At 40.2% G+C, this 27,176-nt stretch overlaps 2 protein-coding genes across 6 annotated transcripts in view; one reads left to right on the forward strand and one right to left on the reverse strand.

The window, feature by feature from the left end:
• col9a1b (collagen, type IX, alpha 1b) overlaps window positions 1-16,245 on the forward strand; it is a 19,374-nt gene extending 3,129 nt beyond the window's left edge. Inside the window, exons 6-37 of one of the 2 annotated variants that reach the window (XM_084376157.1) lie at window positions 1,357-1,437; window positions 2,484-2,546; window positions 2,650-2,685; window positions 2,778-2,840; window positions 3,773-3,826; window positions 4,586-4,621; window positions 4,725-4,748; window positions 4,834-4,887; window positions 5,676-5,729; window positions 5,962-5,994; window positions 6,091-6,147; window positions 6,238-6,291; window positions 8,480-8,533; window positions 8,646-8,699; window positions 8,818-8,871; window positions 8,965-9,018; window positions 9,125-9,178; window positions 9,273-9,326; window positions 9,430-9,483; window positions 10,074-10,118; window positions 10,223-10,276; window positions 10,364-10,417; window positions 10,507-10,560; window positions 11,896-11,967; window positions 12,156-12,191; window positions 12,291-12,335; window positions 12,458-12,490; window positions 12,590-12,736; window positions 13,517-13,571; window positions 14,519-14,707; window positions 14,820-14,897; window positions 15,085-16,245. In XM_084376157.1, coding sequence (XP_084232283.1) covers window positions 1,357-1,437; window positions 2,484-2,546; window positions 2,650-2,685; window positions 2,778-2,840; window positions 3,773-3,826; window positions 4,586-4,621; window positions 4,725-4,748; window positions 4,834-4,887; window positions 5,676-5,729; window positions 5,962-5,994; window positions 6,091-6,147; window positions 6,238-6,291; window positions 8,480-8,533; window positions 8,646-8,699; window positions 8,818-8,871; window positions 8,965-9,018; window positions 9,125-9,178; window positions 9,273-9,326; window positions 9,430-9,483; window positions 10,074-10,118; window positions 10,223-10,276; window positions 10,364-10,417; window positions 10,507-10,560; window positions 11,896-11,967; window positions 12,156-12,191; window positions 12,291-12,335; window positions 12,458-12,490; window positions 12,590-12,736; window positions 13,517-13,571; window positions 14,519-14,707; window positions 14,820-14,897; window positions 15,085-15,281 — 2,046 coding nt within the window. In that variant the 3' untranslated portion in view covers window positions 15,282-16,245. Of the gene's footprint in view, window positions 1-1,356; window positions 1,438-1,815; window positions 1,997-2,483; window positions 2,547-2,649; window positions 2,686-2,777; window positions 2,841-3,772; window positions 3,827-4,585; window positions 4,622-4,724; window positions 4,749-4,833; window positions 4,888-5,675; window positions 5,730-5,961; window positions 5,995-6,090; window positions 6,148-6,237; window positions 6,292-8,479; window positions 8,534-8,645; window positions 8,700-8,817; window positions 8,872-8,964; window positions 9,019-9,124; window positions 9,179-9,272; window positions 9,327-9,429; window positions 9,484-10,073; window positions 10,119-10,222; window positions 10,277-10,363; window positions 10,418-10,506; window positions 10,561-11,895; window positions 11,968-12,155; window positions 12,192-12,290; window positions 12,336-12,457; window positions 12,491-12,589; window positions 12,737-13,516; window positions 13,572-14,518; window positions 14,708-14,819; window positions 14,898-15,084 lie in introns of those variants that run through there. The other variant, XM_084376156.1, reaches the window with a different exon arrangement.
• A 1,367-nt stretch (window positions 16,246-17,612) lies between these two features.
• The window catches only part of LOC311270834 (uncharacterized protein), a 115,615-nt gene continuing 106,051 nt past the window's right edge, over window positions 17,613-27,176 (reverse strand). For all 4 annotated transcript variants that reach the window (XM_084376026.1, XM_084376025.1, XM_084376027.1 and 1 more), the window contains 2 exons: window positions 26,183-26,260; window positions 17,613-21,473 (listed from right to left, as the gene is read on the reverse strand). In XM_084376026.1, coding sequence (XP_084232152.1) covers window positions 21,373-21,473; window positions 26,183-26,260 — 179 coding nt within the window. In that variant the 3' untranslated portion in view covers window positions 17,613-21,372. The remainder of the gene's footprint in view (window positions 21,474-26,182; window positions 26,261-27,176) is intronic.

Genomic DNA, 27,176 nt, shown 5'->3' on the forward strand with positions numbered 1-27,176 from the left:
TGTTAAAATGCTTACAGGCTATCACAGCAATAATCAGTGGTGGGAAGTAGCATTTACTCAAGTAAAGGAAGCTATATGTGATTTGATAAATTGCCTCCAGTGATGTCACTCAGTGGCTTAGTTGCATTGTGGGTACTGTAGGCACCAGGTTTTGAAAAGGAAGAAGAATGTGTGGAATGTAAACGTGATATCTCTGGTTCTGCTGTATCAATTTTGATCATTTATTTTTAAAATGTCTATTATGATTCTGACCGTGTTACAGAGTGCAATGTTAGACCAGTGGACCGAAACAAAACATCACTGGAAGCAATTTATCAGATTACATGCATCTTCCTCTGAAGCCACAAAATACTTAATACTAAAAGTACTCCTCAAGACCTGTAAACACACATTCATGTGTAAAATTGGTGGAGTTACCCTTTATGTAAAATGTTGAGGTACTGGACTTGATTATTTCCATATTCTGCTATTTTAAACTTATGCAAATATTGCATTTTTTACCTTCATTACTTTATTTGACAACTTGTAACTATAGTTATACAATCTATTAAGACGTATCTTATTAATGCTCAATATAGTCAAGTTATAAATTATGATGTAATATTCTAGATTAGGATAAAACTTTATTGATCCTCAAGGGATCTACCCAGCAGATATAGCCTACTGTGTAGAGTAGTTTAACCACCTTTTCCAGCTTCAACATTCAAGTGATAAACACATAAATGCATCTGACAATATTTTAAACAATGAACAATGATTCATTTCACTTTTCTTTTAGTGTTTGTTTCCTTCAGGGGTCTTTGACATGGAGGAGTTGGGGAATCCCAGTGTTTTCTCATCCTCCTGTTTGGTTTGTCTGAGACACTGGTCGGTAGTTTAAGCTTGCTGTCTCTCTATTCAGGCTTTAACGACAAATATGTGGAACTTGTCGCAGGTTGTGGTGAAGAATACGAGCCGTGCACAGGCTGAACCATCCCTGCAGGAGGTGGAGGGATTCCGAAGAGTCAGGCGCCTTTTGTGCACAATTACGCACCTAAAATAAACTCATATTTACCAACTTTGGCCCCATTATAACCCCCATATAAGCGTTAAAACCCCACAGATGTTACGATAAGGGGTCCCAAACTGTGACTTATTTATTGTGTAAACATTTCCTGCTCTCTGCCTCTTATTGTGCGCAGAATGAAACCCAGACTTGGGCCTTAATTGTTTATGGATACAGCCTCTTGGGACGCGGTGACGATAAAGGGCTGTGGTGCTTTAAAATACAGCTTATTCACTGTGTATCTTTTGTGGTAATACTGTTCTAATCTATTACATCTCTTCAATTTGTCTTTTTTTTTTTTTTAAATCAAGTTTGAACTCCAGTCGATGCTGATTCACTGCGACGTGACGCGAGCCCGGACTGAGGCTTGTTATGACCTCCCAGCCAGGACGGTGAGAAGACTTCAGATAACATCATGAGCACCAGTCTGAGTGTGTGGTATGAAATGTCAGACCATCAGTCAGGCTACAAACCTTGAATATTTGGATCAGCCTAACAGGGAAATCAAATCAATCGGCCTTCAAATTAATGTGCGTAAAAGCAATCTGTTGACCAAAGCACGCGTAAAGTTGGCACACCTTAAAAATAGTTCAATAAAATTAATTTGTGGGTCGTAGCAGAGGTTAAAAAACCCGCTGACCCTGCCTATTGGTGGTATCTGCGCCGTGGTCCCTCCCCTGGGTGTCCCCTCCAATCGCTTCCTCTAAGCAAGCATCGCATGAATATACATGAGCCCCTGATGGCTATGGGACCTCGGGCGGTCTAGATAGCCGAAAGGGATTCAGTTGGGTTGTTTTGTCGGGGGATCCTTCAACCCGACGAATCCCAGCGAAAGGACTTACAACTTTTACCTTTCCTGCCCACGGGGACATCATGGCTCTGGCCCCCAGCGTTAGAGGGCCAATTCTGGCTCTGCTTCTCCTGCAGCTTGTCCTTTTCTGCTCCGCTCAAGTAAGACTAACTATGTTTCTCTCTGTGTCTGGTGTCTCTATTTGTCTCTATAGCCTGATGTGACAGGGGAGCTGCAGGTGAGTGTTCTCCCTGAGCTCATGCTGTATAACAAGATCCATTAAGCCTGCAAATTGTGTCGAGATTGTTGCTGAGATTGTTTCATCTGGTAAATTTATTGGACATTTGTTCCGGGAAAAAAAAGCCAGGGAGGAGACTTTTGTCTTAAGTCTCCTTTCAAAACTTTGTCTTTTGCACACTTTTATCTATAGCTGATGAATCCTGCAGTCAGAAATCAGCTCTGCAGGCTGTAAGATATTTGTATTAATGTCTTCAGACAGCAAACCATAAGTGGGTGCACCTGTTCACTCATTTTTCCATATTGCCTCAGTGGCAGTATGTCAGTATGAGGAATAGCAAACGTTGGTGAGGTTGTTTTCAGAAATTTTAAGCTGATATTTTCTGATCAAATTATTGTCATTTTACTCAGAGGAATCAAGGACCTGCTGGCCCTCCTGGACCTGCAGGTGTCCCAGGAATTGATGGCGTTGCTGTAAGTCCTCCCAGTTCTGTAACACTGCACATATAATGTGCCAAATACTGGAAAATAGATCGCTAATAGATCACTCATTGCTCTTCTATCACTTTTGTTTCAGGGGGAAAGGGGAGCAGACGGCGAGGAGGGACTTCCTGTAACTATAACATCTAATACAACATTTAAATAATGTGTTCACTGTCGGGCTTTTCACTGATTTGTTTGTGTATGTGGGACCTTTGTTCTTAGGGACCCGATGGAGACGCAGGTAAACCCGGCTCCACTGGATTACCTGGAATTCCTGGAAATGATGTGAGTATGTTCAGTGTTTTATGTTTTATGTATTCGCCTGCAAAGGGGTGGAGAGACAAAGTGTGATCCTCCCACTGTATAGTTATGTTTTGCACTTATTAGTCTTGTTTGGTGAGCAGTGATATGTCAGATTTAGCAGGGGATCTGGGGGAAATGGGGACAAAAATGTGAGGAATTCATTAAACAGGATGAACAAATCCAAATTTCCTTTGTGCCAGGGTAAACCAGAACCCGGGTGCATTTAACTTAGCTTCCTTCAGAGTTGAAAGGAGGGTTAGGAAAACACCAGACCATAATACTGGTGCTTAGAGAGGCTGTAGGTGGATTAAGTTCACTTTTTTCTTTATAAAACTGTGCATTATAATGCATTATGAGTCATTAAGAGCCTTTTTATACATCCAGCGGGGTTCTGAAAACAATGGCAGCTTTGTCAGCCGGCCTCTGTTTGTATCTCCTGTTGAGAATCCTCAAATCAGTGTGGAATGATTTCTTTCAGTGCGTTTGTTTGAAATGAGCCAGAGGAATGCTGCTCTCTGCTTGGTTTGCAGTCTGACACGTTTGCCCTCTGCCCTGGTCCTGACTTTTCCCGGTGTGTCTGCTCAGTTGAACAGTGGACATCGTGACACGTTCAGAAATGGAGCTTTAATCTCGAAGTGACCGAAGCTGCAGTGCAGTTTATATTCAAACACATAAGAGGAGGGGGTTTTAGTCAAGTTAATCCCACTTAAGACTCCTCCCACTCGAGTATGATTGTGTTATGATGATGTAACGACAATCTGAGTTAGTAAGGAAAGAAGTACTGCCCACTGATGTAGAGGCTACATTTGATTTGAACATGTTCTTTCCAAATAAAAAGTGAAAATACATGGATGCTGAAGATCTCCAGGGTTTATTCTGATGTGTTAGTTAAGCATGATGTCTCCTCTCTGCAGGGTTTGACTGGCCCTATTGGAGATCCCGGGCCCGACGGTCCCCTCGGGCAGAAAGTGAGTGACTAATGAGCCTTTTTGCTTTTCCTGCTTCCGAAGACCGTCAGTGAAATGGTGCCAAGCTGCTTTCCAGCCTTTTTGGCATGGCAGCGAGAGCCGCAGTGCATAAACCAATTCCTCATGACAAATGAGACTTAATCCTGCAAGTGTTCTGTGTAATCTCCGTGGGGAATGAAGGCCCAACATCGGTACTCATTAGGCTAAACATTGCTGGGTCAAGTGTGCCCGGCGCAGTCATGTGATGAGCTGGAGGAATGTTAACTCGGACGGTCTGCAGGCTCACACAGCTCAATTTTCACCTGAAAACAGTATTTCTACCTAAGTAAATACACTCAAGTACTGCTACCTTATACTTCTACTCCACTACATTTTGGAGGCAAATATTGTACTTTTTACTCCACTACGCTTATTTAAAGGAGCTTTTTTAAAGCGTTTTTAAATTTGCTCACTTTATCCGCAATCAGATTTAAAACTTAAAACATTGATTCTGATATCGGAATATGGGATCCAATATGTATAATTTACTTTAACTTGCAATTTTGATACTTAAGTACATTTATTGCCAAATAACTTTTGTTATTTAATATTACAGTACATTTAATATCAGATACTTTAAATGTGAAAAATGTTCTATTATTATTATTCTTTTTAGTTTTAATAATAAATAAGAGTTTTCGTAATCCTTACTTTTACTCCAGTACAACTTTTTCATACCTTTTTTAACACTGCATTTATGCATTTACCTTCTTCCTTTAGGGTGAACCTGGAAAAGCTGGACCTCGTGGATCACCTGTGAGTAGCATTTCTTCTCTTCAGGATCAGACCATCTAACTTGTCTTGTGTACACAAAATTCTCTTTATCACACTGAGTCATACTGTCTATGTCTCCCTTTAGGGCGTTGGGCCAGATGGAGCCCCTGTAAGTACATTTCTAAGTCACAGAATTAATACAGATTTTGGTAAAATGTCTTAATACTGAAAACCTGAAATGTGACTTTAAACAGGGACCACCCGGGCCTGGAGGACTTCTGGGTGAAGTGGGAAAAGTTGGACCACCTGTGAGTAGAGACGGATCAATGGACTGTTGACTATATTTTAAATTAGGGCCACAGGCTAGAAAACACACAGCAGCTTCAAATACTACCAGCATGAGCTCTGAGGTGCTGGTACGCTGCCTCCGGCCAACGACAGAACAAAAGGAATGACAAAAAAGTGAAGGTCAATCCAAGCTGAGGTGAAAAACACTGTATGGAGTGTGTCTGTACTGCACAGATCTGTATACTGAAAGAGGTGCTGCTCCTGAACCACAAAACACATACATACACTCTGCACTATGTACTGGTTATATTATCAGTACGTGCCGTATTGATGTTTCAAACTTTTCTCGTTCAATCAAAGATAATTTTCACACACTTTAAGATGTTTTTGAAATTCATTCATGATCGGAAAATCAACACAAAATATCAATTATTCAGCCCTTCATCTGACTGAAGTGCCTCTGGGTATTTTTTTTAATGGTGCTTCATATCCCAGAATTGATCTTTATGTTATAGGTAAGACTTAGTTTTGATTTATTTTAATTAGAATTTTGCCCCTTGGCCATATGTCAGCATCAGCTTGCATTTGATTTCAAAGCAGTGATTTTAGATAAACAGTTCGGTTGCAGTAGTACATTTAAATTAGCAGCATTACCTCGTACTGTATATGTAATTATGGACTTTCAAAGTGAGCATCTCACTGCAGACTTGAAAGTGGCTAAAACCAGGTTGAGGTACATTTATTTGTTTTCCTCTCAAAACACTTAATGCATTGTACCTGTAAGGACGCATTTTATGTCTTTCCACAGGGTGCTATGGGTGTGAGAGGGCCCGAGGGACCTCGTGGACCAACAGGGCCCAGAGTAAGTGACACAGCTTCATTTGACACTTCATATGATTTGCGACAACGACAACATTTTACTTTATATTTCACAAGCGAAGCCATGAATTTAATTTGGCCTTGTTAGTGATGCCACCAACGCACCACTGCACACTGCTGTCCTTCCTCTGGTGATTTACAAGCTCCTTAGATTCATCATGATGTTGATGAATTACAGCATTTAAGTGTTAACGTGTATTTTCTCTGAATTTCAGGGTGCAGCTGGAATGCTAGGCAGTGCCGACCTGGTAAAGTTGTTTTTTTTCCTGGAGATTATGAATGAGTTTGGGTTTTTTTTGCATCAAATGTCAGGAACATTTTCTGACTTTCATTTTGTTGCTTAGTGTCCAAACTCTTGTCCACCTGGGACCCCCGGACATCCTGGCCTTCCTGGCATGAAGGTGAGCAGCAGAGTTGTGTTGCACTAAAATGAATGTTAGTGTCCCAAGTTAAAAAATGCGATTAATGGGTTATTCTCTGTGTGTTTCAAGGGCCACAAAGGCGTCAAAGGTGAATCAGGAGAACCTGGGAAACAAGGCCACAAGGTAAAATATGTTCGGTTTAGGGGAGAATACATGTTTGTAAACACAGAGCCAAGAATTTCTAGTCTTGTGAAATGTTATAAACATCCACAAAGTGAATTTACACTCACATAACCTCATGAATAACATAAATTTGCCTCCACGTGGCACGACTTTCCACACCAGAGAACAATTATGCACGACTTAAACGTGAAAAAGGAATTCCCGCCGCCTTTCAGACGCTCTTCTTTCAAGAGGAAGTGATACAAGCCCGTGTGTAATGCCTCTGACTCCTTGTAATGCACGGAGGATGATTTATTTGAAATGATGTTCAAGCACAACTACCCTCTCCCTGTAATGTGTCTATGCACTATATAAATGGAAATGAGTCTGGGCCCATCTCCCTTTATCACCCCATGCCAGGATATGATTTACTGCCAGTCTGCGCGCCGTCCCGAGAATGATTTTCTCCTTCACTGGAAGTTTCATTCAAGGGGGCTTTTTTTTTTTTATTTCTTCCTGTTTTCCACTCACAAATTCACAAATATAAATTTGAACGAAAGTTAACGATAGAATAAGCAGATGTTGTGCTTGGGTCGAAAGTGTGTAATGTTGTGATATTGAAGGAGAATACTGAAATGTAAAAAGAAAGTTTGTGTATGAGAGATGGCACCTTGGCACAGGGCTGTGAAGAAAAAATATTGCTTGACCCTGTTACCTACAAAAATATGCAGCTCTTCACTTCTTATTTGAAATGAACAGAAACTCAAGGGCTGCAACCAATGATTACTTTACTTGTTGAATTGTTTGCCTATTATTTTCTCGATTAATCAATTATTTGTTTTGTCTATAACATGTTAGAAAATGGTGAAAAATGGTGTTGAGTGTTCCCTAAGATGACCTCAACCCCAACCTTTGAGGACGACCCTGATGTCCTCAAATGTCTTGTGTTGTCCACAACGCAGATACTCAGTTTACTGTCAGAAAGGAGTAAAGAAACCAGAAAATACTCACATTTAAGAAGCTGGAATCAGAACATTACATTTTTTTTATCTTAAAGGGGCACTATGTAGTTTTGGAGAAGAAATTCAAACTCAGAATTTTAATATTTACGATATCAATGAGGTAATAATACAAACTCAGAAATATTTATTTTTTCCATAACTGAATAAACAAGCTGTTCTCAGAGGAAGATAAGGTCCCCAGAACACTGTTTGAAGTGAGAAAGGTGGCAGGGTCCACCAAATATAAACAAAGTAAAACAGTATGAAATTGTGTTGACCTTTAAGGTCAGTTTGTTTATTCAGTTTATTCAGTCATGAAAACAAAAGAGTGCTTATTTGTTTGTTCAAGCATAAAAAGGATCAGTCAGTGAAGATCTTTCTCTTCCGGTCGAAGTTTCTTCCCCAGAACTACAGAGTTCACTTTAAACAATTACTCAAACCGATTAATCGCTTGTCAAAATAGTTGGCGATAAATGTAATAGTTGTCAACTAATCGATTAATCAATTAATCATTGCAGCACTAGAAACAATACTTTCCATTAATTGCTATAATAACAATATCATGCAAATCTACGACAATAAACAACGTTTATTTAGTTTAGTTGTTTTTTAATCAAACCACCGCAAATTGAAGACATTCTTTTAATGATTCAACACATTGGCTGTCTCACTTTAATTTTCCTCCTTTAGAGAACAAAAACTTTGCCTCCATTAGCAGAATATGAATCAGACAAACAAGCAGAATGAAACATCAGCTCACATTTCTCTCTGTGATGCAGATTGTGTTCGTTTCTGTAATATTTCATTACCAGCCATGTATTGTTTGCATGTCTTGATAGCCAATGTTAATAATTAAACGAAGAAATTGCCTTTTTAACAGCAGGAAATGTGCACAGCCTCAGACCCGGACCACTATCTATCTTAATGGATGTGCCTCCTCAGGTCCACCAGAGTCAGCGTATGAATTATTTGTAATTTGCAAAGCAGGAGAATGGTAATTCGGAGTTAAATCGTCTGCTTTTGCCCTTGCAATCCATTAAAAAGTGGGTATTAAACACAGTTCGGAGTGGCCGCCTCATTTTCTAATTAGCACACAGCTGATAGGAGCAGCTTCCATTTGTCCTCTTAAATTGTACTTACATTTGCTGCTCATCTGATTGACTTCATGCTGTGTTTCTGCTAATGTTCTTCCTCTGTTATTCACTCAGGGTGAGGAGGGAGACCAGGGAAGCCTGGGGGAGGTCGGATCCCAAGGACCAATGGTTAGATACAGTATTTGTTAGAGTCTTACAAGTTTAAGTTTGCTCTTTATTGTGTCAGGTTCTCTTTTTTTCTGCTCACTGAGGCACCTGTTGGATCTATTTGTTATTTTAGGGCCCTCAGGGAATTCGTGGGGCCATGGGAATGATGGGCCCCAAGGGAGAGATGGTAAGTACTTCCATGGCACCTCTCATATATGTTACATTCTTCCTGAATTACTTGCGAATCAATGTGAACTGCATTAACATTTGTCTATCAAAATAATACTAATATTCTTCTCTCGCAGGGAGCTCGAGGTCTTGATGGAGATCCAGGTCCCCAGGGTGTTGCAGGAGCAACTGTAAGTTTTTTCCCCCCTCAAAGTTAAATGCTTTTATTTTTTGCAGCAAGTGTGGTTTACATGAGTAGAACATGATTGAATGTATTATTTCAGGGTGATCAAGGCCAGAGGGGTGTGATGGGCGAGCCTGGGCCTAAGGGTGAAACAGTAAGTAGGCACATCAACAGCACAGATGCTTTCAGATGGAGGGAAGTATAATCACTGGAATTCACTCGTACAATTCTAACAAGTATACCGTTGCTTTGCTGTTCAGGGCGTTCTAGGGCCGAGAGGAATCACAGGTGTTCCAGGTCCCAAAGGAGAGGCTGTGAGTGTCTGATCGATGATCACAAATAAAGCTTTAATGTTCGGATGTGTTGTCAACAAAGAACTCAATTCCAGTGTGTGCTTTTTATCACCAGGGCTTACCGGGTGTGGACGGTCGCGAGGGTATTCCCGGGATGCCGGGAGCAAAGGTAGAGCATCATTTCCACTTTTTTATTTATAAAACTTTTACAGTTTAATCAAATGCATTTGGCTGTGAGGAGCTTCTGTTTTTCACTGTCTGTCTCTCTGCAGGGAGGCGTTGGGAAGGCAGGCGTGCCTGGAGAGGTCGGACTTCAGGGGCTTCCTGTGAGTATGACCTTTAACCCAAGCTGTCAAGACTGACTCTGATTGGATGCACCTGAGTAAACCCATGGGGGAACAGCTGAAAGCGCCCTCATGCTGCTGTGCAATATCACACATCACATCTGTGTTGGAGTTATAACTGGAGTTAAAAGAACGTTTTTGCATCTTTTATTGTATAAAATACGATAAAGTTGACTTATTTTCAAGGGAAAAACTGCAGAGCTCCATCCCTCTGTGAGCGGCTACAGCGTGAGACGGTAATCAATGTCTTCCCCAGGCAGTGAGAGTAAAGTTTCTCCAGCTCTCTAATCTGTGATTAGTCTAATGAAAAGCACTAATGAGAATCAGTTAGCGAACATGAGCAGCCTGCCTGTGGTAGCATTAAGAAACATTTTGTGAGTGTAAAAGTCACCACCTGAATTAAACATCCAGAGCACTTTTAAGCTTATTCAGGTCAAAAGCTAAAACAAATATGTTTTCCCCAGCTAAGCCTTCTGTCTTTATGCGCCAGTGTTTATTTTCTTGCAGGAATGACCCTTCCTGATAGAAATTGCCCTGCTTGTGATTGTTTTTTCCTCTTCTCTGTCTTTTAGGGTTTGCCTGGTTCACCTGGACCAAAAGGCTTGAGCGGCCCTAAGGTTGTCCTCTTGATCATTTATTAAATATCATCAGTTGTTTTCTTGTATTTCTTTTTCTTGTCAAATCATCAGAATCTGAAAGCAGCTTTGTTTTTTCTTCACAGGGAGACTCTGGTCAACCAGGCCTTCCTGGAACACTGGGACCTGCTGGCAAAACAGTAAGTAAGAACAACATGTGTTGAAACACCGTCAGGATTTTTGTCACATCTGATGTGTCACCGTGACATTTTCCTGTCACACCTCAGGGTGAGCGCGGAGACCAGGGGGAGGTGGGACCAGTCGGACCTATTGGTGAACCTGTGAGTTTTTTGCCTGCCTGCTTGAATTTCTTTTGTCTATATTTTGTCGTTATGTTCTTTTCTTAACTTCTTAACCCTTTCACTTACAGGGAGCTGTAGGAGAGCAAGGCCCTACAGGTCCAGCCGGCAAGCCAGGTGCCAGGGTAAGTTGTAGAGCACAATTAAAATACATTTAGATTTGAACTTGACTGATTTTGATTTGAAATATATATTTAGTTTATCCATGTCTTTATTTTGAAAATAAATGCCGGTAACACTTTTGTTAAAAGAGACCTATTATTATTATCCCTTTCCAACAGTGTTTTATAAATGTTCTTGTACATGTACAAGAGCTCGAAAGTTAAAAAGGTCAAATTGCGCAGCAACGGAAGCTCCTCTCTCCCACAGAAAACACTGCTCCTTAAATGCCTCATCAGTAGTCACACCTTTAATTCCGTGACTTTGTGACATCACACTATGTCACCATGTCACACATTCGTATAATTTATGCCCAATGGCTAGTTTGGCTCTTAAGAATTGATTTAGCACAGCTGCTCTGTCGTTGTTAGCAGTGCTGGGTCAGGCGTGTGTGAGCTGACTTATCAGAGGAGACTGCATATTCAGGATTTTATTAAGAGAAATAGATACTTTATTATGCTTTATTAGCCATTAACTATTCAGTTATTAACAGTTAACTACGCTTTTTCTTATAAGTGCTTAGAAATGTTGTATAATCTAAATGTTGTAATGTGTTTATGATGCTATTTTTAACTCATAAGGACTTGTTAATGTTAATATGCATCTTAAAAGGATTTAAAAGGGCCTTATTCCCAATTAACAAACGCTTATTACAAAGACCTTAAAACATAAATGGCATTGATTTTCAAAATATGCATGGATAAACCAAATACACTCAGAACTGCAAGCTGAAAATGCTTATTACAAACACCTTAATAAATAAAACAATACCTACATGCCTTATGCAAACCTTAGCAGCTAGTGTACATGCAACAATAATTAGCAGCAATATATAGAAAACCTTTAGAGAATACATACAGAAGCAGACGCACCAGACAGTATTCTACTTCTTGCATTTTTGATACTTTAAACGAGCGAAGCTGAAAAGCAGGGAAGCCTCAGAGCGCTCAATCCTGGCTGTTGTTTCACTGGAATGTCTCAGAGAATAGGCCGAGGCTGGATCTCACATGAGGTCTATTTTCACAGTAAGGGGAGAGCTGTAAGCAGCGGGCTGAAAGAGCTCTCTGTTCTCCTGGCATTCCTCAGACAGTCGGCCGGTGATCAAAGGGGCAACGGCACACAAACATGCCCGAGAAGAATAAGGAGCAATGCTGAGTTGCGCTGCGAGTTCATTATGAGCACAAATATATTATATATCTATTTATTTTCTATAACTACTGATATTCGAGCTATTTCAGCAATGTAAACAGGTGTCATAACCCCACTTCTACTCATCAGATGTGCATGTTTATTTGTCACAGGGACCCAAAGGTGACCCCGGTCTCCCTGGTCTCCCTGGTCCTTCTGGCCTGCCCGGGGAGAAAGGAGAGAGGGTAAGAACACACCACATGCCCATTCAGATACCTTTTTAGATGTATTGTCTTTAACAGTAGGAGAGAGATTAATGCTCAGCAGCAAACAGCTGATCAGCTCCCTCTAGTGTGGACAATAAAATATCCCGAGCTTCTTTGTTCTGCAGTGATTGTTTAGTCAGTTAACACTTTTGTTCTGTGTATGACAGGGAGAACGTGGAGAAGGAGGACCCAAAGGAGAGCAGGTATGAAATCCTGACACTAAATATTAATTCTCTCTTAATGTTTAAATAACAAGTGGGCTGCTTTATTATATACATTATTAACAGAGTGTGTTTTCATAGGGAACACAAGGAGATGAGGGTAACCCTGGAGACAAAGGGGATGGTGTAAGTCGTTACACCAACACTGACACTGCAAATTAAACTATTCATCATCTCTATTCACAATCTCACCAGAGTACAATTATCCTTGTTTCCATCCTATGTTTTTTTTATGAATGGTGTCACAGGGTGAGTCAGGAGAAGCTGGAGCCAAAGGAGAGGTGAGTGCAAAGTGATTATTTAAACCTGGTTTCTCCGTGTTTTCCTCTGAGAAGGTGCTGCAGGTTTTTAATATTTCCCTGCGCTGGTTTTCTGTTAAGGACGGTAACCTCGGCGAGCCTGGCAGGAGAGGTCCTGAGGGAAGCAGAGGTCAGCCTGGTATCGAGGGGCCGCCCGGCACACCTGGACCACGGGGCATGCAAGGGGACAGGGGTAAACCCGGAGTCAGAGGGTCTCAGGGTCCTGCGGTAAGTCCGTGGGAAAACACTTGAAGGGAGAGGTGACAAAGAAAGTGGATAAGGATACTTACGACATCTCTGCAGCATCATCAGAGGGCAAAACGAGCAGAGTGTTTAAAACCAAAACTCTGAAGCCAAAAAGTTTCAATTCAGCACCAAGACTTTCAGATGACATTAAATCTGATCCTTAAGTTATATTATGTCTCATCTATACAGTGCTTTCCAATATAGTGTTTTTAAAACACTACTTAGGTTGATTTCATTAATAAGTCCCTCTGGGTTGAATACCTCTCCCTGCACACTGTAATCTTTGTTATTCTGATCTCTTTCTTGTAATTCTAACTTGTGCAAATAAACCCCGAAATTGTGAGGCAGCAGCAGGGAATACATCAAACCGCCTGAGCAAGATGCTGTGAAAATTTAAATATTTTTGCACCCACCAAAGGCTCACCTGCACTCTGACATCCCTGCGAACACAAAGAACGCGTCCTTATCAAGATTGGTACAGTCAAATTCAACACCTGTGGTGTTGTAAGGGGGAAACCCTTGCACCTCCAAAATGTCAACTTCTCCAGAGAGGAGAAAGGAAGGTTCATTTTTAGCTACATAACAGTGCACTTTGAGTTTATGAAACAGTTCTTATGAGCCCAAGAACAGTGGGAGAGAAGTAAGTCATCTTTTAACTATTGTGAGAGCAAGTCAGTGGGCTGTTTCACTCGATAACAGCGCTCTCACATCAGTGTTTTCGTCATTGTCATGAAATCTATTAAGTCATCCTTTTCCTTCCAGGGTAAAGAGCCGAGCGATCAGCACATCAAACAAGTTTGCATGCGAGTCATGCAAGGTAAGAACTGATAGGCCTTTGACCCCCATTTATCATCCCCTTGTGCCTCATTTCATGACTTTAATCTTTCCCAGAATGCCTCATTACGCAACCACATACAGAGCCGCCCCTACATTGTCTCATTGATCTGGGCGTTTGCTGAATACCCTGAAGTTTAAAAAAAAAAAGGGAAGGTCTCATAGCCCAAACATGAAATAAGCTTCAGTCTTTGTTTATTTGATGGATGAAAGATTCTTCCTCCAAGCTTTTCGAAATGTCTCACTGAAGTCACAACCTCTGTTCTCTTCATTCTGTTGCTCTTACGTCTTCACAACTCATCTCCTACACTCATGATTTTTTTATACCCGATGTGCTGAAAAATTAATTTCACCTCCAGCAGACCTGCACTCTTCTCTGCTCCAAGCAAAGAGTCTGCCTGGAAAGGGAATCTTAAAAAAAAGAAAAGAAAAAAAAAAGAGCAGTCAAGCAGCGGCTGCATGAATTTTCATCAGGAGACAGAAAACTGGAATCTTAAGTGCAAAACACCATGCAGGAAGGAGCCACAGGAGATTAATATTAGACCCTTTAAACCATGAGCATACATTTTCCGTCGCTGATTGCTTGAAATAAAGAGTATAATCTCCTTTCTGCTCAATTGACTGAGTTTCTTCGGAAAAAGGTTGAAAAACAGGAGAAGCTCGGGGGATATCGTGACCAGTGTTTCACCTCGCTCTGCTTCACTCTGAACTCAAGCACAAGAGCTGTTGAACCATCTCGTCGATGAGAGTTGCTTTGGGCTTTCAGAAATGAGCCTTCATATGCTACGCCATGATTTATTACAAAGTGTTTTGTCTCAGAAAGTTCCCTTGATAACTGTCAACCACAACTGTTTGAAATGTGTCTTGGAGCCATGTTTGTTTCTAATGGTTCATCGGGTTCATTGTTGCCTTTCTGTCGTGCTCCAACAGAACAGCTAGCCCAGTTAGCCGCTAGTTTAAGGAGGCCAGAGTCTGGTGTAGCTGGTTTACCTGGAAAACCTGGACCTCCAGGGCCTCCTGGGACTCCGGGAGACAATGGCTTCCCGGGGCAGGGTGGAGCGAGAGGCCTTCCAGGACTCAAAGGGCCGCCAGGACATTTGGGAAAGAAAGGAGCCAAAGGTAATGAATGTGTTGGCAGGTGATGTGAGAGAACTACGCGTCAGATAAAACAATGACATGTTTGTCTTTAATTATACACCGATATGTCTTCATTACATGATGTGTGTTACAGGTGAGATGGGAGACAAAGGCTCCAGAGGGCCCACTGCACGAGGACCTAAAGGTCAGCAAGGACCTCCTGGACTTCCTGGTGAGTCAATTTATGTTATTTATGTTAATTAATTATGATGTTGTAGGTAAAACACCTACACTGCTTTCTCAGACCAAATCTCTTTTGATGTAATAAAAGTGCATGTGTCTGTTGTTGGCTTGAAAAAATGTGTACCTACCCTTTAAATGTAGCAACTAGCATCCTAAAATGAGTTTTGTGATAACAGGTGAGCCAGGCAAACCTGGCTATGGTCAGGATGGACGGGACGGACAGAGAGGACGTCCCGGCACTCCCGGACAGCCCGGTGTACCTGGGCCTCCCGGTTCAGCCGGTCCTAATGGTTACTGCGACCCGTCAGCATGCAACCTCCAGGCAGGGGCCGCCCACCAGTCTCTGGATGTGAAGGGACCTGCAGGGAACTAAAGAGCCACTCTGGCGGAGACAGAAAGACTGTTGGATTAGCTCCCCTGAGCACACAACATTTTTCACACTGTCTTCCTAAGGGGCTGCGGCTGGTGTGCTGCCGTCGATCCATTAACCTCTAGTCTTGTGAGCACGCTTTGTGCCAGCCACGTCTCCATCAGAAGGAGCCAGCCTCTGCAAGTCACCATGAAACACAAAACATTTTTTATGTGCTGCGAAAATCTAGCTCGTTATGGTGTTTTTCTACCTGAGAGATGTTTCGATTATTTTCAGGACAATGTGCTCGTATTTCTCAGAAGATATGAAACGAACATAATGTTTGTTTATCCCACTCTCCTTGTACCTCCGCCTATATTATCCTCCTCATTTTTCCATTCACACTATTTCCTGTAATAAAAGCTCCACATTTCAAATAATCATCCAAAGCAAGTCATGATCAGGATTTTTCCTTTTTTTTTTTTTGCTTTCAGTGACTTTTTCAATTATTTTGTTCTGTGTATGCTAATGTACCAAAGATAAACCTGCTGAACCGCCCTTTTTTAATACAGTTCTTTCAGCTCAAAATAAAAAGGAGAGAGGATGAAAATGTCATCAAGTCACACTGACTTCAGTTTATGTTGTAAATCTGTAAAAAAAAAAAAAAAAATTATGTTTGAATTTTGGTTAATTATATTTCCTACAAAACAACCTGATGTGAGATTTTGTCTCATTGTACAGAATGACAACAGAGTTCAGTCGTGCATAAGTGGAAATATATTTGAGGGATGAGGGTGACCCTCATTAAGGTCACAAATAAAGAAAACAACACATGCAGTGTTTTATTTATTCTGTATACTGGTATCAGTCTGTGATGATGTAATATTTGTGACAAATATGCGTAAAATGCAAAATCAATGTTCCCAGTATTATTGAAACTGTTTTACGTCAAATAATAATAATAAAAAAGTCACAGTTGACAAAAACAGTCCGATCTCAAGGCCAGTTTAGTAGCTGCTCTGCACCTTTTGAACACACTGCGTGATCGTCCTGTCACAGTCCCAAATGTTCATCTACATTTTTTCTGTCCACATTTTCATGAAAACAGATCAAACATCATATGTTCACTCGAAAAGTTTTTTTATGTAACTTTGTGCTTTTTGCAGTGTTGACAAAAGTATTAAAGCAACATAATGTAGAAATTGGCATTTTGTGGGATCTGGTGCCCCCCACAGTTTCTGAGTGCAACACTACCATCGTGACCACAAATCTCAGGTCTGTAACAGTTTGTCAGACGTAATGTAGGTGCTAACTACAAACAAAACTCATTACATCTTAACAATGTTGTATGTCGAAGTAACATGTATGTAACTCTGTGATCCTACCCTCTCACGGACGTTACATAGTGCAGAAGTGATGGGAGGGCGCAGTGACTAAGACAGAGACACCATTCACCCTATTACAACACACTGTACCATCAACATGATTCTGAAGCTGTTAGTTTAAGCTAAAAAACTTACATAATTTTGCTTTAAGTTAAAGTACAAATACCAAACTTTAAAAATATTCCACTACAAGTTAAAGCCCTGCATTCAAAACCTTATTAAATAAAAGTATGTAAGCATCATCAGCGAAATGTACTTAAAGAGTACTCATTGTGCAGTCAAATACCCCCTGTCTGTGTTTTACTGCCAATGTTACTGCTCCATTAAAGTTTATTTGTAAGTTTAAGGTTGATCTAATCTTCACTACTTTATAAACTGGTGGGTAGTTGAAGGCTTTATCTACAGCGATGCGTCATATTCGATAAGATCATTATGTTTGTTTTGTTGCAGTCCTGTGAGAACCACAAATCTCTAAAAAGTCAATTTTTCATGAACTCAGAAAAACAAGAGCTAATCCAGGAGGGCTTTTAAATAGTTTCTCAACCCATAAAGGGACACTCAGTCTTTCACATTCACAACCACCACATTAGGATATGAAAATTAAGTAGTAACTAAAGCTGTCAAGCAAATGTAGGAGTAAAAAGTACAAGTCTGAGATGTAGTATGTTAAGTATAAAGTTGTACATATGGAAATACTTCAGTAAAATACAAGTATGTAATGTACTACTACATTCCACCAGTTTTTAACTTTTATGAATGGATTTCCATTTTAAAAACAGCTGAAATGCTAATAATCTCAGTTGTCTGGTTAGACAAAGAAACCCTGGTTGTGAGTTTTTCCACAATATAACACGTAATATAGCTGCTTAAAGGAGTTATTATCACCGCCATTGACCACACAGAAACAGATCATAAAACAAAGACCCAGGCTGTGTGAGTGCTCGAAAATACAACACGGGAACACTGGAAATAAAGCACTGAATAACATTTATTGCACACGTGTAAGGCAGGTGCCATTAATCAGTGTAAATAAAAGATGCTGCAAAGAAAAGTGTAAAATATAACCTCTGCTACCTGGTAACCACATACACACTGGATCGTCCTCCACAACAAGAGCATCACTGCTCCTCTTTCTTTATCAAAGGCGACACAGATGTCCACATCCAGGACGGCTATAAATCTGCTTGGTGAGGTCTCAATTGCTTTATTTCTAAGTAAAAGGCAACCGTCAGTGTTGGGATATACATATATATATTTTTGCAAAATAGCTCATGATGTAGACATGTGGTAAACCAAGACTGAGGTAGATATTCAACAAAGACTTTTGAAAACAGGTTGAAGTCACTCAGCATGACTCGAGCTTATAAAGCAGCAGAGGGGAGTTACAGTGAGAGCAGCAGGCAGACATTTTTAATCCGAGGGAGCATGCTGAGAGGCTGATCCATATTTCCTTCTCATTACAAGCTTATTTACAAGATTAGATTACATGTGGCAACGGGATCAACTTACATTATTGTAAAGTGTAATGAAATACGTGGATGAATAAAACCGACGTTATTGTTTTAAGTCAATTTCGATTTTTCGAATGGAAACATGATGCTTCAACCTACAACACCTCCATCCTTTGAGTTTGCTTTCATCTGACACTTTCCCACTTAGAATAAATGGATTTTAACTCGGAGCGATGTAAAATGGCTGGCGGCGAAAATTGCTAGTGAAGTGGGCTGTGACATCCGCAGCCATTTTGTGTCCTCCCCAGTTATCATACTGTTTAGCTAAATTGAAGTCACAAACCGGTGCACATTAATATCAATTCAAGCTAAATTCAATATAGGCAGAGAGTCGCTCTCATCAGTACACCACAAAAGTTTGGATCACATTAGTTTGCCGATGCTGTCTCATTTGAATTTGGTCAAGGTCGGCGTTATTGTCTCTGAGGGGGAACCCATTAAACCGAATATGAAAATTAGCGCGATGAAAGGACAGAAGCCAATAGAGGGAGGGGATTTTTTATGTAGCCTATAACCCAAAGAAAGATTGTTTTCCTTTCACATTACAAGCAGTGAGATAATAAATACATGTCCACCAGGGGGCTCCTTCAACTCACAAATGAAGCCCCACGCTTGATTCAATACCCATCTAAAATTAGGCCCACTCACACTGATAAAAATTTAGCAGAGTTAAAACCAAGCCGGCATGCTGAGAGAATAATATATATAAAAAAATGATGTTGTGGAGCTTCAAAGTAAAATGTGAGCTAAAATTCACATGTATAAGAGAAGCATGATGATGTGAGACATCAGGAAAAAGGGGGAAGAGTGTCAAACAGATCTTAAAGGATGAAATACAGAACGAACCGAGTTCTTAATGTCACAAATTTTTCAGATACACCCACAGAACTTTTCAAACATTGATCACAGCAGGACAGTTAAAAGTAAAATTAAAGCCTTTGAGTCTAACTCTCATTAAACAGCGCTCAAAATGAAAGCTCCAGGAAAGTTATATACATGCTAATTATCTCTTTTCTGATACATAAATGTTCAGTATGTAGCCTGATGATAAAGTTTAGGTTACTTGTTGGGGGAACAAATTGTGCATTTCCTTAAAAATCTTCACACTGCACGTTCATTTAGAACCAAATCTGAATTCTAGAAATCTAGAGATCTTCGTCCTTCCAAACATGAGTTTCTGAACAATATATTCATATAATATGGCATGTTTAAGCAAAGTTGACTCAAAACCTTCTATAATTAGTTGAGAACATTAAAACAATTCTGGCACTTGTAATTGCAAATAAATAAATCAAAACTTAAGTCTTAAAAAAAAAAAACCCCTGACAATACATAGTGACACACAGTGCTGGTAAGCAAGTGAAAAACCAGGATTTAGACCAAAATGCTGTTAAAACAAAAGACAAGAAAGTTCAAGTACAGTTAGAGTTGCACCAAAAGAACGAGTTGTAGTGTAGTAGTCCGATTTCCCTTGTGTGTCTGAAAATCAAAAATATACAAATAAAACCAGAGGAATCATCATACACAACACCTTGTAAACAATAGATGTTAATAATACACAAATCTTCAACATTTGCAGCAATGTATGGTTGATAAAAAAGTGAGAACCTTAATGCATCATTACAACGACAACTTGCTTATGTAATTATATTGTCAGGTCCCATCACAAGCCCCATTAGACAGGAAAAAAGAACAAAACACAATCACTTCTTCGACTTATTTACAGATTAAACCAACAGTAGAGCTGAGTGTGAGGTTACGTCACACTCACTGAACATTAACAACATTTAGTACATTCTTTTCATGTGGAAAAAATATCTGCCCTTGATGTATGTCTTAAAGGAGACATATTATGCTCATTTTAGGTTCATAATTTTGTTTTGGGTTACTACTAGAATAGGTTTACATGCTTTAATGCTCAAAAAAACACATTGGTTTCCTCATACTGTCCAGTGCTCTGTTTTAGCTCCTGTCTCTTTAAGGCCCTCCCTCCTGAACACCCAGTCTGCTCTGATTGGTCAGCTCACACATGCCTGAGACAGCACCGCTAACAATAGCAGAGCAGCTGTGCTAAATAAACTCTTATGTGCCAACCTAGCTGCTAAGCATCAATTATACAAATGTTTGGTGATGCAGTGTGATGTCACAAAGTCCCAAAATTAAAGGCGGGACTACTGACGAGGCGTTTCAGGAGCAGTGTTTTCTGTGGGAGTGAGGAGCTTCTGTTAGTGCGGACTTTGGGCTTCTTTAAATTTCAAGACATTTTACATGTACAAGAGCTGATGTAAAACACTGAAGGAAAAGATTAAAAAAAAGAAAAAGCCTAGTATGTCTCCTTTAAACAGTATGAGTTGTGGCTTTTTGTATTACAAAAGACATGGCAAACCTCACTAATGAGCGCATAACCCACAGAAAATGGGAAGACATCTTTATCAATGATTATGCTGCAGATTCTTTAAAACCTGATTATCATGCAAAATGTGTCATGAATGATAATTTCAGAAAGCAAAACACTCAGTAATACAGAAATGCATTAATCCACCTGCCAGTGATAATATCTGCGCTACATTTTCTACAGTCATTAGTACCATCCTTTAAATACATTCTTCAAGAAAAATAAATTATTCCCATATCAGACACATCTGCTGCACTTTGGTTGCATAAGGAGTTTCAACAATCTGTTATATTCTCACACCTACACATAAAACAAGTCCATTCATTCAGCTAATCTCTCTCTCACACACACACACACGTACACACACACACAAGAGATGTACCTTCTGCCAGCCCATTGGCTTATCTGAACAAGAACAGAAGAGTGAATAGGCATGCCCATTAAGGAGGCAAACAAATAATTAAGATCATGTTATCAGACAGGACTGAACACAATGAAACAATGTCATTTCATGGTCTTGAAAGACATAATGAGAGTTGACAAGGAATGCATTACATCACAGTAGGGGATGTGAAAACAAGAAATAACTTAAAAGTACTGCATCGCAAAAGAAAAAGACTTTCTATTGCATTAAAAAACAAACCCGACAACAACAACAACAACAACAAAAAACCTGACTGACTCAAATGTTATTGTAAAGTGAACAAAAGTCTGTCCGATAAACCAGAGCTGAGGAAGCTGTCAGAAACAGCGAGGACGTCCCGTCTTCTGCAGCACTGAGCGGGACATCTGTCCTCGAACCGGCCTGAACCGCTCTGCTGGGTTCATCGGGATGGAAGGAGACAGTCACTGGGGTCGCATGTCCCGGGAGGTCCACGGGGCCCCGGAGAGCCAGGAGGGCCCTGAGAAGTGATCCCAGGAGGGCCTTGACAGGAAATTAGACATTATTAATTCCTGCGCCAGGCTGCACTTTATCATCGTTCAGTAGAGCTTTCAATTAGTGATAAAAGTCGAAGCTGGCACGCGTTCCCTCACAAAAACACACACAGACACCTTCCGTGCAGATTGGGTGTTCAGAGAGATGGAGGTTGGGAAAAGCTGCATGCAGCAGAAGTTTTCTTGTAGAGATGGCAACACGAAGAAGTGTCTGTACACTGCATATTATTGGTTTTCATTCAAAATGCTAGAGGTTACTTTATTTCCACTGAAGATATTTCTAATACAGCGAAATCATTTTTATATACAGGCAGAAATGCTCTTTGTCTGTCACAGTTTACACCTTAAAACACCGTTATAGCCTGTCTTTGTCATTACAAGAAATTAATGAATAATTAAAGATTTTCAAATAATCGAAGGGATGTCTATGGATTGCGATCTTAACATTGTTCAGGTTTTACATATAATACGTCGGTTATAACAATAGTCCAATTAGATAATGGAAAGAAATTGAAAAAAAAAAATCATTAAAATAGTTCACTTCTTAGGATTGCAGGGATATTGTAGGGAGATGTCATGGCAAATGGCAAAACATTAAATGGCAACCTGTCTGCTTCCAGTACTTCCCTGTATTCATGTATAGTTAAGAGTTAAAAGTACTTAGTGATTAATAGACAAGTTATCAACAGCAATTCTGAAAACGTATTTATCCTTGAAGACATTCAATCAAGCAAATATGTGCTGCTTCCAGCTTCTCACAGGTTAAGATTTGCACTTTTTCTGTGTTTTATTTTAATTAGAGTGTCGGTCGTCACCTTGGGCTTTCATTACTACATGTATACATTATTATGTGTATAATATAATGTAATATATTAATTTCATATTCAATTTCCCTTACTAAGACTTCAATAGCAACCCATTATGTGTTTTACTTTGGCACCAGCAAGGTCTTTAAAGAGTAGGTTCCTTTGTTTTCTCAGAAGCTGAATATCTCATTTACAATTACAGAAGTCTTTAAGTTGACTGTAATGACAATGAAGGACAGAGAAAATACATTTCCTTGTTGTTGTTGTTAATCTGGTGAGGTCACCAGAATAGACGTTCATGTCTCATGTTACTTAGCAACAACTGGAACTTACAAAGTCCACATTCCCTACTCGTCTCTAATATGCTGTCCATGCAACACACAAACAAGAACAATTGATGACATTTTTTTTCTATAAGCATATAAAAACCCTCCATATGAGACAATAACATCAGTCACACCAGTCACAGCTCCTCTACACTTCATACAAAAGGACTCACAGTTACCGCTGTGTCCTTTTCCTCACTCTGAAAACACAACTTGCCCTTTTCATCACTGTCACATCCATCTCCTACTTAACTGCTCACACACAAGCCATCCACAGTAGTGGTGCTTTGTAACGTCAATACAAACAAAGGTGCACAAAACAAACAATCACGCAATTAGCAATTTTTTCAATTTCTTAAAATGTATCTGTGAAAACAGCTTGAAAAATAGTTTTGGCTTGTGAAAATAATTATATTGCCATATTTCAATTTATTTTTTCATCTGTGAAAGTTTTGGCAGCTGAAAATTATTCTGATTGTTTTTATAAAACTCATTTTGGCCACAAGAGACTGAAATGAACAAATAACCCATGTTCTAAATAGGACTAAAGGAATCAATGTTTTCTTTCATGTGAGTTTTAATGTCTCCAATTCAGACTTCGGTGGCCGAAATGAGCGTTATACTGTGCTTTCACACCTAAGCTGTTTAGTTTGGTTAAAATTGTGGTGGTGTGTTTTACCAGTTATTTATTTATTGATTTATTTAGTCAATTATTTTTTTGGCCTTTTCATGGTTTTATTTGATAGAACAGCAGAAGAGTGAAAGGAAACAGGATGAGAGAGGGGGGCCAACACGTAGCAAAGGGACACAGGTCAGATTCAAACCCTGGGCCGCTGTGGCAAGGAGGCGCACGCTCTACCAACTGAGGTACCAGGGCGCCTTGCTTTTTCCCAGTTAGTGCTGTTAATTTGGACTGGCATGAAAGCCATAGTGTCGACCAAGGAGGGTCTCGGTACTCTTCCAAGCGTCATTATTCATAACACTTAGTTGTTTTCCATTCTAATGATACTTAAAAGGCTAATCATTTCCTAATTTCTTTGTGAGCTCTTTGTGACATCAAAAAACATCAGCACATCAGAAGCATTAAAGTGCTGTGGAGTTTGATTTCCCCATGTGGGTCATGATGATGTGCTAATGATGCAGGATGACAATCATCAAAATTGTCGAAATCAATGAGTTGCCTCTCTTTGTTCTATGTTTACTCAGCGGTGTTAGTTTGTGAAAACTCAGTGTTACCAGGAACTGGGCCAGAACTAAAATGCAAACATGTAAGATGTATTTCCCCTGGTCTGTACAATATTAACCAAACTACAGGTGTGAAAACAGAAATCCTGGCAAAAGAAGACCAAAAAAAAAGAAAAAAGACCTCAGAAAAATTAAAAATGCATCATTGGATTATTTTTCTCACTTGCCTCTCAGGGCTTCCGTTAATCTGTGTTTTCAGGCGGCAAGTTTAGGTGGCTACTTATTTCCTGATAGTAAAACTGATAACACTAATTTGTGAGAATCTCCTGTATGTGTCTCATATGTCCCAGTGTCCATGAACCTGTATGTGGTCCAGCAGCAACCTGCTCTGTGGAATTCATGAGCTATGAGCTGTCCCTCATTACGATGGCTGAGAGATTTTAGTTGGTAGGAATCATCTTCGGTCGCACAAGGACAGTAAGTGCACAGGGACGTGCACCACAGACGTGAATACAGCCACCAGTTGTGCCGAAGGTGCTTCCTAACACTGAGCTTCCCTAGAGATGATGTCTTTCAACAGACACGATTTGTCCTCTCCAAAAGGAACTACAGCCAAGTTCCCTTTGCCCGACGCATGAATTATGCACATACATAGATAGGATGAGTGACTTTAGGTTCAGTGATAAACTCCTGCTGTCACAGGCTGGAAGTCAGAGAGGTAATCCCACTTCTCATCGCTCCATCAGGGCATGGGGAGTTATTATTTAGTTCAAAGGAGCAGGGGACAAGCTGACATGTTGGGTTGTGCGCAGTGAAACTTTTGTTCAGGACAACACTGCGCTTTTTGCAGGATGGATGTCATTGCTCAGTCACTGCAGCATTTTGTCCTCTATCGGGGTCCCATTTATGTCACGGCAGCAACTGAGTTTTAGAAAACATAATGCCATCTGGGAGCTGTGTTTATCTCCAACATGCTGGGATACCAAATGAAGGCTGAAATAGGATTTAAGGTTTGTGAATCCCAGTTGTCTGATATCACAGTGAGATACGCTACACTTCGCTCAATTCAGTGGAAAGTTAAGAAAAGCCTGGTAACTTTTGTAGATGTGGAGGAGGCAGGGCAGTGTCTGGTCAATCTGTGAAAAATGTGGTATAACTGAAGCGTGAGCCAGAGGTGTCCTTATACAACCTCTGTTCCAGAAAAACGTGGATGCTGTGTCAAACATGAGTGTGATACCTTGCTAATCCTTTTTGACGTATACTCAATCAAAAACAGTCCAAAGATTTATGATTTTGATTTATGTTTCACAAGTCCAAACTCTTTTGGAATCAGGGCTGTAGTACAGAGACACAAACACGTCCTTGTGTCTTACTGGTGTCATGGTTTGGGTTTTTGGTTTAGTCATTTCTTGCTTTATTTTGTAGGTAACGGTCTGATCCATTTACCTCGGAAATTAGAAGTCAGAGCTGGGAATTATGTCATACCTGAGCTGACTGTGTTCCAATACAAGTCGGCAATCCAGCTCTAGCCAGGCTAGAAATTGTTAGCTATGAGTTAATCATTCCTTTGTATTTAAGCCCGTGTTTTTCGTCTCACTCTTTGTTGGTTCGTCTGGATCTCCCAAGTCTGTTCCCCTGGCTCCTCGTGTTCTCTCTGTGGTCACAGTGCTTCATTGGTTTGTACTTTGTTTAGTTTTTGTATTTTTGTACTTCATTTGATCTAGCCTGCTTTTTATTTTTTTATCTGCCTGCCTCTGTGTCTTGCATTTGGGTCCATTTTGACTGGTCTATGTGTCTGATGGTTAAAAAAATACCTTAGTATACTTTGAAGGTTAGAATTAAGATTTAAAGCAGAATTAATTTTTAGTTTTCCACTGGGGGGCAGCACAACAATTTGCAAACACAACTTTGACATATTATAGCAGATCCAGAGCAACGCTGGCATTCATTTGAAGTTGTGTTTCTACCAGATGAAGTCCAATATTAATTCTTCCTTTAGCTTTGTTCTGTTCTCTACCAACACCTGAGAGAAATGTCTGCCAGTCACTGACTTTGTCTGCTGTTTGGTGCTGGGCAGGTAGCATAAAATCACAACTTTTTTGCTAAAAAAGGTTGACTGCTGTGGCTGGAAATTTTGTTGATTAAAAAGTGGTAAGAGTGGCTCAGAACAGTGATGTTCCAGCCCAGAAAACCAAAAACAAAGGAGCTTAAAGATGGTAAAGGGGGCACTGCAGCGTCCGGTAATAAGTCTTGTGGGTCCATTGCTATGAATGAACCTTTTCTCTTTACACACACTCATTTGATCCATTGTTAATAAAAAAAAATGCAGCTTTTGTTATTCTTTTATAAACATGCCTCTTAGTGTCATGTGCTGCTCTTACCTGGTGGCCCCATGTGTCCTGGATCTCCTGGTAAACCCAGACCAAGCTGGCCTCGTTCTCCTTTCTGACCCCTGTATCCTGAGGACAGACACAACACTCTGGCTGAGTACAAATACTGCAAAGATAAGGTACAACAATGTGGTATCCCGCTCAGGGAGTAGCACAGTTAGTAGGATTAGTGCAAGTGCCATAACGTGAGGATCCACTTTAGCAGCCTTCATATCTGTCCAGGGAGCCACACAAATTAGCTTCTAGATGATATAGACATCATCAATATGACAACTTATTTTGAGAAAAGCACATTTGGTAGTCGATGTACAGACAGGCTACTCTGGATTCCCAGTTTCAATCCCAAACCTTTTAATAATAAAAGTACCGACATCCTGTCAAAACAGAAATCATCAAGCAAGCCATCTGTGTGTTAGTGTTTGAAGGAGGAGGAGGAGTTTGTGGGTTTGTAAAGCTTTCTGTCAACAACAAGGCAACAAGCACATGTTTTTGAAGATTTCAAACCAGAGCAAAGAGGCTTTTTCATTCAGAGGTCAGATATGTGGGTCACTAAAGGCATTCAGAGAGTGAAAAGCTAGTAAATGATGTCAAATGCAACAGATGCAGAAAACAATCATGTGTAGTCGTGACAGCTAGACTCAGAGATGTAATACACTGAGAGAACATAAACAGGATCATAAAATGAAATAAAAGCTAGTGCATAAAAACTCGCCAGAGAGAGAAAAACAAGATTATCTCATGCTAAAACTACGTCCAGTCTTCTCTACGATAGTGATCAGCTGCTGCATGACCTCCTTGAGGATGAATATTAAAAACAAGCAGTATGAACACAAAGACATGCTCAGTCCGTCAAATAAACGGCTCATGAGTTAAACAAAATCAAAGCATTTGCACTGATCTTCTTGGCAGGCCGGCAAGCGCTTTGCTTAGAACCACATGCACACAAAGGCGTTCTAACTCCATGCACAGCCGGTACGTTTTTACG

This window comes from Pagrus pagrus (genome assembly GCF_965226575.1).
Source record: "Pagrus pagrus genome assembly, chromosome: 15".
Classification (NCBI taxonomy): Eukaryota; Metazoa; Chordata; class Actinopteri; order Spariformes; family Sparidae; genus Pagrus; species Pagrus pagrus.